General features: G+C 50.1%; 1 protein-coding gene across 1 annotated transcript in view; it reads left to right on the top strand.

The window, feature by feature from the left end:
* The window catches only part of AHRR (aryl hydrocarbon receptor repressor), a gene marked incomplete at its 3' end in the record, with an annotated part of 70,387 nt that overhangs the window by 968 nt on the left and 56,014 nt on the right, over positions 1–13,405 (top strand). Inside the window, exon 2 of the mRNA XM_082835558.1 lies at positions 7,930–8,002. Coding sequence (XP_082691684.1) covers positions 7,941–8,002 — 62 coding nt within the window. The 5' untranslated portion in view covers positions 7,930–7,940. The remainder of the gene's footprint in view (positions 1–7,929; positions 8,003–13,405) is intronic.

The following is a 13,405-nucleotide window of genomic DNA, read 5'->3' as shown; positions in this document are numbered from 1 at the left end:
GACGCAGAGGGGCTGCGCGAGTGTGTGCCCTGGGCATCTGCCCCCTTGCTCTGGGCACTCAACAGTGGTGAACGGGACTTCTCCCGGCCTGGTCAGCAGCCCAGCCCACCCAGGACACTCTCCAGGGGCCTCTGGCAGAGGCGGGCTTCTGACCGGCTGGCCTCCACCCAGCGTCCGCCATCAGGGCCTAGAGCCTGGCTTCTGTCAGCCTCCTGGGCCCACGCCCAATCCCAGTGGAGGCCTCAGGACCCGCTCGTGGGCAGCTGAGCAGCCGGTGGGCAGTGTGGCCCTGACGGGGGCTGTGCCACCTCCAGCAGCCGTGGCTGCAGGCTCCCTGTTTACGGATGATGACTTCCAGGTGGATACCGGGCAGTCTGGGCCCCGACCGCGTGCGTTGTTTCCCTCTCAGTTCAGTCCCAGGGCGGTGCGGCCCTGTGGACGGGGCACACATGCTGGGCGGGAGCTGAGGGCACCGCCACGTGGCATGGGACGATCTTTTATGTTTGTTTTATGCTTATGTGTATTCCTGAAACGGTCAGCCATTATTTTTACCATAAAAGGTTCTTATAAAAGTTCAGATTTCTCTGAGAAACACAGTCAGCTCAGAGCTTCTGGGGGGCTGGCCCTCGTGCTGTCTCAGTGGCGCATTTCTGTGGGGAGTTTGGTCCAGTCCAATGAGGGCTTCATCTTTTTGAGGAAAGTGCACAGTATTTAGTAAAATGGAGCCGGTATTTAGGATTCCTAGGGCAGGAATTGGCAGGAACTGGACCCCAAGCCACGGCTCTCCCAGGGGACAGCGGCTGGCCCCCTTGATTTCTCCCCCACCCCCGAAGGGGTACCTGGAGGGTGTTTGTCTGCCCTGGTGCTTTTCACCATAGCCCGTGTTTTTAGGCCCCTTCCACCAGGGAGGAGGGGCCTTGCGGGCCAGCTGGCAGGCCACGTGCGCGGCTGGGGAGGGCCCGCACCCAGGAGCCTGGACCCCGTCTCGGCTCCTGCTGTGGGGAGGGGGTCTTGGCTGGAGGAAAGTGAGGGGCCAGCTCTGCCCCCCAAAGTGCCTCCGACCCCTGCTCGTCTTCCCTGTCGCCTCTAGCCCGCACCACCCCTGCTCTGAGCTCGGACTCACTCAGGGAACGGTGGTGCTGGGATGGGCCTCCTGGGGCTGGGGCAGGTCAGCCAGCCTCCTCACCTTTGATCTTGAGGGGTGTCCGGCCCCTCTCGTGTGTGGGGAAGCATCCCTGACCGGTTTCCCCCCAGGCTGGGGCCAGGCCTGGGTCCGGCTCCGGCCTCTCCTGCTTGAGTTGAAAGCCCTTGCAGCTCAGATGGGATGACCTTGCCCGCCGGGGTCCAGCTTCCCAGAGAAGTGCAGGCCTGGTGGCCGTAGCTCAGGCAGAGACTAGAAGGCTGGACCCTTCCGAAGCATCCGTCCGCCCATTCCTGCTCCAGCCTGCAGCCACCGGGGCCCTATCCGCGCCCACCCACCCCAGCCCATCTCTCCAGAGCTCTCCTGTCTCCTCTGCCACGTCATCGCCCGCAGCTTAAAAACCAGCATTTGACCCCCAAGGCCCCGCAGCTGCCACCCATCCCTGCCTCTGCTCTCACAATGCCCCACAGGCGCTCCTAGTCCCGCTGCACGGTTCTCTCCTGCCACTCCAGACATTTAATTTATATTTATATACAAATTTGTGTTTTGTTTTTAGTGAGGTGAAATTCACACTACATAAAATTAACCATATAAAAATTTAAGGTTCAGTGGTATTTATTGAGTATATTGCCAAAGTTGTGCAACTACCACCTCTAATTCCAAAACATTTTCTTCATCCCGAACGGAAACTCTATACCCTTTAAGCAGTCACTCCCCATTCCTTTTTCCTCCAGCCCCTGGCAACCATTCACCTACTTTCTGTCTCTGTGGGTTTGCCTGTTCTGGACATTCCATATAAATGCAATCAATATGTGTCCTTCTGTGTCTGCCTTCGTTTTCACATAGCATGATGTTTTCAAGCTTCACGTGTGTTGCAGGGGCATCAGGGCTTCGTTCCTTCTTACGGCTGAGTAATAGTCCCCTGTATGGATGGACCACATTTTGTTTATCCATTCATCAGTCGATGGGCATTTAGGTTGCTTCTGCTTTTTGGCTCTTGTGAGTAAAGATGCTGTGAGTATTTGTGTGCCAGATTGTGTTTGAACATATGTTTTCAGTTCTCTCGGGCATATACGTAGGAGTGGAATTGCTGGGTCGTGTAGTGACCCTATGTTTAACTTTTTGAGGAAAGACTAAACTGTTTTCTACAGGAGCTGTGCCATTTTTCATCCCCACCAGCACGGCACAAGGGTCCCAGTTTCTCCACAATCTCACCAACCCTTGATATTTTCCTTTTTTTTTTTCTTTTTTTAAAAAAATATTATGGCCATTGTCGTGGGTATGAAGTGGTATCTCATTGTGGGTTTGATTTACATTTCCTTAGTGACTAATGATGTTGAGCATCTTTTCATGTGCTTGTTAACCATTTGTATGTTTTTTGGGGGAGAACGGTCTATTCAAGTCCTTTGCTCATTTTTAATTAGGTTGTTTGTCTTTTTGTTGTTGAGTTTTAAGAGTTCTTTATGTAGTTTGTATACCAGACCTTTATCAGATATATGATTTGCAAATATTTTCTCCCATCTGTGAGTTGTCTCTTCACTTTCTTGATAGTGTCCTTTGAAGCCCAAGTTTTCAATTTTGATGGGGTTCAATTTATCTCGTTTTTCTTTTCTTCCTGTGCTTTTGGTGACGTATCTAAGAATCCATTGGCAAATGTAAGGTCATGAAGATAGAGCCCTATGTTTTCTTGTAGCTCCTACACTTAGGTCTTTAACTAACTTTGGTTAATTTTTGTGAAGGGTGTGAGGTAGGGGTGCAGCTTCCCTCTTTGGTATTGGGTGTCCATTTGTGCCAGCACCTTTTGGTGAAGAGACTCTTCTTTCCCCATTGAATGGCTTTGTTGAAATCAGTTGTGGCCACATCATGTTTATTCTTGTGCCGCATTTCTCTTTTTTCAATGCTTTTTTAAAAATTTTATTTATTTAGTTTTGGCTGCGTTGGGTCTTCATTGCTGCACGTGGGCTTTCTCTAGTTGCAGTGGGCGGGGACTACTCTTCATTGCGGTGCGTGGGCTTCTCATTGGGGTGGCTTCTCTCATTGCAGAGCATGGGCTCTAGGTGCATGGGCTTCAGTAGTTGTGGCACGTGGGCTCAGTAGCTGTGCCTCATGGGCTCTAGAGCACAGGCTCAGTGGCTGTGGCGCACGGGCTTAGTTGCTCTGCAGCACGTGGGATCTTCCCAGACCAGGGCTCTAACCTGTGTCCCCTGCCTTGGCAGGGGGATTCTTAACTACTGCGCCACCAGGGAAGCCCTCAATGCTTTTTAAAAACCTTTTTATTATGAAAATTTTCAAATCTTTTACAAAAGTGGAGAGAATTTTATAATGAGTCCAATTTATTCATCGAGTATCATAGATGGTCAGCTGTCAATATTGGCTGATTCAGTGTCATGTAAACCCCACCCTGCTCTGCACATCACACAGAAACAAATCGCTGATGTGTCATCCTTTCACAGGTGTTAGCATGTATCTCTAAAACGTGTGAACTTTAAAAATCAGCTTTTTATGTTTTTTACTTAATTTTTTGTTTGAATTGAGAGACTTTAATTCATATAAAGAAGTATTAACAACAGCAGGAGAGCTCGGAAGGGTACTCAGGGCTGCGGGGGTGCCGAGAGGGCTTGCCTGTATGCAGGGGTCCAGGCTCTGGGCTGGCGGGGATGTTTCGCTGCGCTTCCCAGCCTCCGTAAGAGGTGGGCAGGAACAAGAAGACACGGGGGACGCACGGGACCCAGAAGCCCCTCACTCTGCGCTCGCTACAGAGGAGAAAAGCTCGAAGGGTCCAGCCCATCCGTGCAGAGCTAGCCCGACGGGAACCAGTACACCGCTTCCCAGTGGCGTGCCACCACCTCCCATTCCTGGCCTTCGTGCTGTGGTTGCCAAAGCTTGACATCTGCATAGGTTATAAACCCCACAACACATTGTTGTCATTGTTGTTGAAACAGTCAATTATTTTTTAGAGATAGTTAGATAGTAGGAAGGAGCCTTGCATTCTTACCCATGCAGTTACCACTTCCTGTGCTTTCTGTTCCATTTTGTGGATCCCCGTTACCATCTGGTATCATTTTCCTTTGGCCTGAAGACACTCTTTCACATTTCTTATAGTGTGGGTCAGCTGGCAATGAATTCTTTCAGCTTTTTTATGTCTGAAAAAGTCTTCATTTAGCCTTAATTTTTGAAAGATATTTTCACAGGGTTTAGAATTCTCGTTTCAGGTTTTCTCTTTCAGTGCTTTAAAGATGCTGTTCCGCTGTCCCCTCGGGTACACGTTCCTCAGGAGACATCTGCTGCCATACTTATCTCTGTTTCTTTGTACCCAATGCTATTTTCTCTGGTGGCGCTTAAGATTATTCTATTTATCTCTGGTTATGAGTCATTTGATTATGATGTGCCTGGTGTAGTTTTCTTCCTGTTTCTTGTGCTTGGGGTTCATTGACGTCTTGACTCTGTAGGTTTATAGTTTTCATTGTTTGGACAAATTTCTGCTATTATTACTTAAATGTTTTCTGTCACCTCTATTACTCTCCTATTCTTTAGGGCCCCAGTTACACATATTCAACCTATTGAAATACCTAAATATTTAATTTTTATTTTGGTGCTGTTGTAAACAGTATGGTTCTTAAAAAATGTGTATTCCAGTTGTTCATTGCTAGTGTATAGAAACACAATTGACTTTTTTATATTGTCCGTTTTCCCTGTGACCTTGCTGGACTCAATTATTATAAGTTATAAAAGATTTGTCTTAGCCAAACTTTGGAATTTTCTGTATGTACCATCCTGTTGTCTGTGAACATTAAGGGGAATGGTGATAGAGGACACCTTTGTCTTATTCATGATCTCTGGGGATGTATACAGTCTTTCACTGTTAGGTGTGATGTCAGCTGTAGGTTTTTTTGGTAGATGTCCTTTATCAGGTTAATTAAGTTCCTTTCTATTCCTAGTTTGATGAGAGGTTTTTTTTATTATTATGCATGGATTTGGATTTTGTCAAATGCACTTTATGTATGTTGAGGTGACCGTATATTTTTTCTTTTATTTATTAATAAAGTGAATTATACTGGTCAATTTCCGGATGCGAATCAGGCTTGAATTCCTTGAGCAAACCCCATGTGTGATGTTTTGTGCTCTTTATATATTGTTGGATCCCGTTTGCTAACATCTAATTGAAGATTTTTGTGCCTATGTTCATGAGGGATTTTTGACCATCGTTTTCTCAAAATGTCTTTGGTTTTGGTATCAGGGTAACGCTGAACTTGTAAGTGAGTTGGCAATTTTTAATTTAATTTTTGGTTTTCTGCAAACAATTGGTATTATTTCTTCCTTAAATCGGTAGAATTTACCAGTGAATCCATCTGGGCCTTTGCTTTTGTTTGTTGTTGTTGGAATAAATACAGGGCTAAACAGGTTATCTGTTTTTTCTTGAGTGAGCTTGGTAGTGTATGTCACTCAAGAAATTGGTCCATTTCAACTAAATTGTTTAATTGTTTCATCTAAATTTGTGGAGATATTATTTTAGTCTGCCTGGGCTGCCGTAACAAAATACCACAGACTGGGTGGCTTAACCAACACCTAAAAACAATGAAAATCTATTTCTCACAGTTCTGGAGGCTGGGAAGCCCAAGATCAAGGTGCCCGCTGATTGGTTTCTGATGAGAGTGTGCTCTTCTTGGCTTGCACACGGTGAAGACAGAGCTCTCCTCTCTCTTCTGCTTCTTATAAGGGCAACACTTCTATCAGATCAGGGCTCCACCTATATGACCTCATTTCACCTTAATCACCTCCGTAAAGGTCCATCTGCAATACAGTCAAATGGGGGATTAGGGCTTGAACATATGAATTTGGTGGGCACACAGCGAAGTTCATGGCGGTGTTCTCTTATTTTCCTTCTAATGTCTGTGGGGTCTGTAGTGATGTCCCTTCTTTTATTCATGATACTAGTAATTCATATCTTCTCTATTTCTTGATCAGTCTGGCAAGAAGTTTATCAATTTTGTTGATCTTTTCAAAGAACCAACTCTTGGTTTCGTTGATTTTTCTGTATTTCCACTTTAAGCTTCATCGAGTTTTCCTCTTTATTATTTCCACCTTTCTGCTTGATTTGGACTTGTTTTCTCTTCTTCTGATTACTTAAAGTGGAAGCTTGGATTACTTATTTGAAACGTTTAATTTTTTTCTAATATAAACATTTAATGTTATCAGTGTCCGTCAAAGTACTGCTCGTCCGTATCCCACAGAGTTTGATATGCTGTATGTTCATTTTCATTCAGTTCAAAATACGTCTAAATTTCTTTGAGACTTTCTCTTTGACCCATGGTTGTTTAGAAATGGGTTGCTTACCAGATAGTTGGGAATTTTCCATATATCTTTCTAGTTTAATTCCATTATTGTTAGAGAACATACTTCGTATTTTTATTCTTTTAAGTTTGTTGAGGATTGTTCTAAGTTCAAGAGTATGGTCTATCTTGATGAATGTTCCATGTACGAAGAACGTGTATTCTGCTGCTGTTGGCTGGAGTAGTCTCTATATCTCCGTTAGTCTACATCTGTTGTTTGGATATTCTCTTTCCTTTGTGATTTTCTGTTTGTTTGCTCTATTGATTACTCAGAGAGGAATGTTGCAGTTACTGATGAATTATCTTTTCAGTTTTTGCTTCCTGTATTTCGAAGCTGTGGGTGATGCATTCTCATTTAGCATTGCTACGTCTTCTTGGGAAACTGGCGCCTTTATTCTTTTATAATATCCCGCTTTGCCCCTGGTAATATTCCTTTGTCTGAAGTCTGCTCTGTCTGGTACTCACACAGCTACTCCAGCTGTACTTTTGACTAGTGTATCTTTTATGATCCATTTACTTTACCTACTTATGTCAGTAGTCAAAGTGTGTTTCTTAGACTTAAAGTGGATCCATGACATGTTTCCAGTATTTTCGCTGCACTTTCTGGACAGGGTGGAAGTCGTGTGTTTGACTCTGCTTCCTCTTCCAGGTAGTACACACTTGAGGCCAGGGGAGGGCTCCTAACCTCCTCTCTGGGTCAGCTGGCCCAGAGCCTGGTGTGGAGGGGTCACCGGTCTGCAGGATGTTTGTGACGGCTCAGACATCCTCACTGCACGGGAAAATCAAGATTCTGATGCACTCCCTGAGGTGATGGGCGAGCTGAGCAGCCTCAGGGCACAGACACCGACTGCAGTGTCCACACTGCTGGTGGAGGCCAGCAGGCATGGCCAGCTGGGCTCAGGGCGGCCGTGAGTTAGTGGCCAAAGTGGAAGCCCAGCACTGTGGAGTGGAGAGAGAGTTTAGTAGAAGAGAGGAAGCCTGTGTGCCTAGAAATACAGGCCGTAGGGGAGGAGTGGGAGGGGCAGCGTGGCCGCAGGTGGCACTGGGATAGCCTGCCTGCCCGCGCCCTGACCCAGCGCACGGTCCTCGGTGCCCACTGCGGAGTGCTCCTGTTTTCTGACGCCTCAGGGTGTTTACCTGCCGGAAGCTTTCCCGGCCCAGGGCTGTCTCACGAGTGTGGAGACAGGACTGCGTCCTGTGGCTAGGCTGGCGGCCGCAAGGCGGCCCATGGAAGGGGAGACGTCATGAGCCGGCTTCAACCTTGGGCTGAGGAGGGGACGGTTCACCCCCGCACCCCACCCCCGTGCCGGCCATGCCCTCGGGCATCTCGCTCAGCCAGCGCTGGGGGAGGACAGCGCGCCGGGCCTCCGCTGCTGCTCTCGCTGCCTCGGTGGTTTGGGGGGTGTGGGGGCACTGGGGTCTCTTCAGTGTGACCAACTTGATGCCCTTTTTCCTTAGGGCCCAAGACGATGATTCCGCCGGGGGAGTGCCTGTACGCCGGGAGGAAAAGAAGGAAGCCCGTTCAGAAACAGTAAAGTATCTGTCTTCTGGTTTCGCTGACTGTTACCGATGGAGGGCAGGCATTTGTGTGTTCATTGAAAAAAGTGCATTTTAGAAACGAAGTGAGTGAGGCGAGGTTTCGGTCAAGCCTTACCGAGGGTGCGGGGACCCGCAGGGCCAGCGGGGGCCGGGCAGGGGACACTCTTGGTGCTCGGGAGCGCGGGTGGGACCCTGGGCCGCCTTCCCAGCCCTGACTGGACGCTGAGGTCTGGCCCAGGGCGCCCCTCCCCCGCCCTGGTAAGACCCCGTCCTTGTCCTTGGCTGCGTGCACCACAGTGCCTCTGGGCTTCACCCCAAGCGAAAGGAGACTGGGGCTCGGCCTGGGGCGTCCGGGAGGCGGAGTGGGGTGGGGGCAGGGAACCCCAGGCACGGCCCCGGGACACAGCACCACGCTCACATCCCCCACCTGCCCGTGGCTGGCCAGTGGGGCTCGGGGCCATGAAGCGGGTGGCCTGCAGTCATGGAACTGGTCTGCAGAGAGTGGCTCCCAGAGCCCAGGGCTGCGTCCGTCCTGGGACAGGTCCTGCGGTGTGTCCACTGTGGCTGGGGCTGTGTGTGTGTGTGTGTGTGTGTGTGAGAGCCTCTGTGTGTGTGTGTAATACAGATGTGTGAATGTGTGATGTAGCTTTACGTGGGTAACACAGCCCTGTCGGGGTGTGGGTGTGTGTGCGTGTGCACTTGCAGTAGTGTCTATGTGGGGATCTGGGTTTCTGGGACCCAGGCCACCCTCCGGGCCCCCAGGGGCTGCAGGACCCCATGAGAGGTCGACAGGAATGCGGGCACCTCCAGTCCCAAGGATGGGCGTCAAAGGCTGGTGAGGCTGGACTTTGGAAACTGGTTGTCACCTGAGTCACTTGTGTGGCCGCTGTGGGCCTTGGGATGGAGCCAGGGTGCTGGGGGAAGTGTTCAGCCTGGGCTGCAGGTGAGGGGGGGCAGGTGTGGGGGGCAGAGCTGTGCACTAGAGGGAGGTGATGCGGGGGGCCTATGTCCTGAGCTCATTTGTTCTGGTGAGAACATTTGTCACCTTAAATAAGGAAAGAAGTACCTGGAGAGGCAGCTGTGCACACCGGGATCTGGGGGGCTGTGTACACCGGGATCTGGGGGGCTGGGAGCAGTAACGCACAAATCAGCAAGCACGGTGTGCAGCACAGGAGCTCCCTGCCTCTGTGCACAAGGGGCCACGGCCATGCACCTTCGCCATTGCTCCTCATGGATTCCTTGTCCAGCTGTGCGGGGCGTGCCGTGTGTGATGTGTCGTCACTAGCCCTCCGCCAGCGTCCGTTCCGACTGGCTTACAGGCGCCGCTGTGCTGAGAGCCTTCGTGCCTGGCGTTGGACTCGTGCTCGTCGTCGGAGAGCCACCGCCGTGGCTGTGTGCTGGCCGTTCCCTCGCGGGCCCGAGCGGGCTTGTTAACTGTTTACTGTGAAAGTGGTGGATTGCTCGGCTTTGACAAACCCTGCGCCCGCAGCCCCTGCCTGGCTCCTTCTGCGTCACCCTCACAGACGGGCTCAGTGATGCATACAGAGGCTCGCGCTGCCTGCCATGCTGTGAGCAGTGAGTTTCCTGTCCTCGACCGTGGAGGCTCACGCCTTCTGCCAGGATCTGTGGACAGCAGCAGGTAAATCAAGGCCAGACCCAACAGGCATATGCATTCTTGCAGGTGGGATTGCCCAGGCCAAGAGTGTGGCATTTGTGATTTCATAGGTGTCGCCAAGCTGGCCAGCACTGGAGGCGTGCCCGGCCGGGCACACGGTGTGCCTCAGACTTTGGTGAATTTGCGTGTCCTTCTCATACGTGAGGCGTAGCAGCCACTGTATTTCCTTTTCAGTGAACTGTCTGTGTTGACAACTTTTGATAATTTTTCTATTGTATTGTTTATGGTTTTTTTTTTTTTTTTTTTTTCTTTTTTCTTTTTTTGCGGTACGCGGGCCTCTCACTGTTGTGGCCTCTCCCGTTGCGGAGCACAGGCTCCGGACACGCAGGCTCAGCGGCCATGGCTCACGGGCCCAGCCACTCCGCGGCATGTGGGATCTTCCCGGACCGGGGCACGAACCCGTGTCCCCTGCGTCGGCAGGCGGACTCCCAACCACTGCGCCACCAGGGAAGCCCTGTTTATGTTTCTGCTTCTTGATTTGTAAGGGCTTGCTGTGCACTGGGGAGACTCATTCTTAAATGCATTTCACATACCTTTCCCCAGTTTTTATTTACTTGTGCTGTTCTTTGCAGCGCAGAAAGCATTTGATTTTTATGGAGTTGAATTTATTCATCTTTTACTTTGTGTCACAACTGGAAAGATCTCCCCTGCTTCAAGTTTATGAGAATTTCCCCAGGATTTCTTCTAAATTTCTTGGATTCCTTAATATATATATTTAAATTTTGAGCACTTGGAATTTTTCCTGGTGTAAGGTGTGGGGTCTGAATCTCTCTCGTTTCCCCTGTGGCCACTGGTTGTTCCTAATACTTCTATTCGATAATCAGTGTTTTCCTCACCGATTTGTAATGGCACTGGGCACTTAGACTTGTGATTTGAGGGGCAGTGAAAGACAGTGGAGTAACTTGAACGCACTCCCCTGGCTGTGCCTGCGGACCCTCTGGGGGACATGGCCATGCCGGCTTGTCTGAGTGCCAGCGTCTGTGTATCGCAAAGGCCAGAGGAGCTGCCGGCGGTGTGCACATGTGCAGGTGCCCGGGCCCACGGCCCTTCCTGGGGTGTGAGCCCCACGGGCCAGCTGCAGTACTGCCCCCTCGCCTCGCCGAGGGCTGTGGACTGTGGTCTGGCCCCATCCTCCGTGGATAGGCCGTGAAAGCCGTGAGCCTGTGATGCCTGAACCGGGAGGTGGAACCTGCTAGAACCCCAGGGTAGAACCTGCCCCCCGCCAGGCCCTCAGGGCTGGACCTGCGCTGGAGGGAAGCAGGGCTGGGGCGTGACCGCAGCGGCGGGTCCTTGCACTGCGGATTGGCACCTTGAGCTCGGAGGTGTGTGAGCAGCGGGGCTCCCCCCTCGTTTGCATGTTTGGTCTTGATTGGGCTGCGACTGAGCACGCAGAGCTGCGCGTACTTACAGTGCACAGTCTGATTGGTTCTGAGATGTGTAATCACCCGAGAAACATTGCCGAAGCCAAGGTCACAGACACTCCCATCACGTCCGAAGGTTCCTTGTGCCCTGGTCACTCCTCCGGTAGCCTCGTCCCAGGCGACCTTGCCTGCACTCTTGTCCGGTAGGCTGGTTTGCATTTCCTGGAATTTTCTATAAATGGGGTCCTACACCTTGTGGGCTTCTCTCCCTTGTCAAGATGATGTCGGTTCCTCTGTGGTTTGTGTGCCGCGTGTGTCCTTCCTACGCTGAGTGGTGCCCGTCGTGTGGATGAACAATGTGTGTTTGTTCATCTCAGGTGGACATTTGGGTGGTTCCCAGGTTGGGGTATCACGAATAAAGCTGCTGTGAATGTTTACGTACGGGTCTTTGGATATAACGTTTTCATTTCTCTTGGGTAAACACCTAGGAGTGGGATTGTGGGTCACATATACAGCAGAGGAGGGTTTGACTTTTTAAGAAACCACCAGACCATTTTCCAAAGCAGCTGCACCGTTTACATTCCTGGCCGCTGAGCGTGTGATTCCTCTACTTTCTCAGCGGTGCCTGGGGTGTCAGTCTTGGTTTCAGCCACTCTGATGGGTTGTGGTGATAGCTCACCATGGTTTTAATTTGTGTTTCCCTAGTGGCTAATGGTGTTGATATCCTTTCATGTGCTTATTTGCCGTCCATACAGCTTCTTTGGTGAAGAGTTTTCTAAATAATTTGCCTATCTTCTTATTGGGCTGTTTGTCTTCTTGTTGAATTGTAAAACTTCTTTACATATCCTGGATACAGGCTCTTTTTATGAATATTTTTAACCAATCTATGCCTCCCCTTTTCATTTTCTTAATGGTGATTTTCAAAGACAATTAAAAATTTTTGAAAAAGATCAATTTATCATTTTTCTCTTTCACAAGTTTTTTTTTTTTTTTTGGTGAGTGTCCTAAGAGTCCCAGGACTACTCTGAGGTCTCAAAGATTTTCTTGCGTATTTTCTTGTAAACTTTCATGGTACGTTTTAGACTTAGGTCTGTGATCTATTTTGAGCTAATTTCAGGTATTGTGTGAGATAAGGGCTGATGTTTACTTGTTTTCATGGATGTCCAGTTGATTAGCACCATTTATTGAAAAGACTTTCTTTCCCTGTTGAATTGCCTCAGTATCTGTGTCAAATGAATTGACCAAAAATATGTGAGTCTGTTTCTCAGCTCTCTATTCTGTTCCATTGATCTATGTTTCCATCGTTTCTCTAATACCAAACCATTGGGAACGTTGCAGCTTCAGAGAGGCTTATAGTCAGTCAGGCAAGTCCTCCAACTTTGCCCTCTAATTGGCTATGCTCTGTCCTCTGCATGTCTGTGTGAAGTCTAGACTCCTTGTCATTTCTGTAAAAGGTCCTGCTGGAATTTCAGTTGAGGCTCCATTGAGTCCACGGATCAGTTTGGGGGAGTGACACAGTCTTAACAGTACTGAGTCTTACAGTCCTGTGCATGGTGTGTCTTTCTGTTTGTTTATGTCTCTTTAAGTTTCTCTCAGCACTATTTTATAGTCTCCGTTTAGGCGTCTGGAATGTCTTCTGTTGGGCTTGTCCCAGGTGTTCTATGTTTTGGCTCCCGTTGTAACCCTCCTGCCACCGAGTGGCCAGGCACCTCCCGTGCTGCCGGTCCTTGTCCCCTCACCTCCTGCCGCGTCTCCACCCTGGGGAGTTGGAGCTTCCTCCCTGTGGCCCTGGGCTTGAGCCAGAGGCCAGCTCAGGGGAGCATTTCCCTCCACGTGGCCCCTCTCACCCACCTGGCGGGGGCGGGGAGGTTCTGCTCTGGTGCCTGGAGCTGGAGGGGGGCTGCGTGGAGGGGCAGCCAGGTGGTCTGAGAAAGCTGGAAGGACTAGAGCTTTTCCAGCGCCTGTTTCTTCAGTTGCGAGTGTCCCCCTAGTTGCCCCTTGGGGGTGCGGGCTGGGGACAGTCACGGCTCGTCCCATCCCAGGCACACGTGGGCTGGGAGGGGCGACTGCCCCCCACAGGTCTACCCGGAGGTGAGATTTGAGCCGGGCCACCCTCTCCCCTTCTCTGGCCCCCACACCTGCCCTCAGTGCTACCTTGTTTTCTGGGGCGGCTTCGAGTATCTTTCACTCCTGGGTGGGCCATTCCACACGGGGTCTGTTCAGTCTCCCCAGGCCTCCTGACCCTTTAAATTTTGGCTAGTAGCATGAGCAATGTTGGTGTAGGTGCCTCACTGAGGGGAAAAAAATAAAAAAGAAACAGCAGAAAGTGGCAAGATAACCAGAGAATGGGAGAAAATAA

The sequence above is a fragment of the Leucopleurus acutus genome (assembly GCF_964270905.1).
Source record: "Leucopleurus acutus genome assembly, chromosome: 3".
Lineage (NCBI taxonomy): Eukaryota > Metazoa > Chordata > Mammalia > Artiodactyla > Delphinidae > Leucopleurus > Leucopleurus acutus.
The sequence above is the reverse complement of the archived record's forward strand: the minus strand, read 5'-3'. Positions and strand labels throughout refer to the sequence as shown.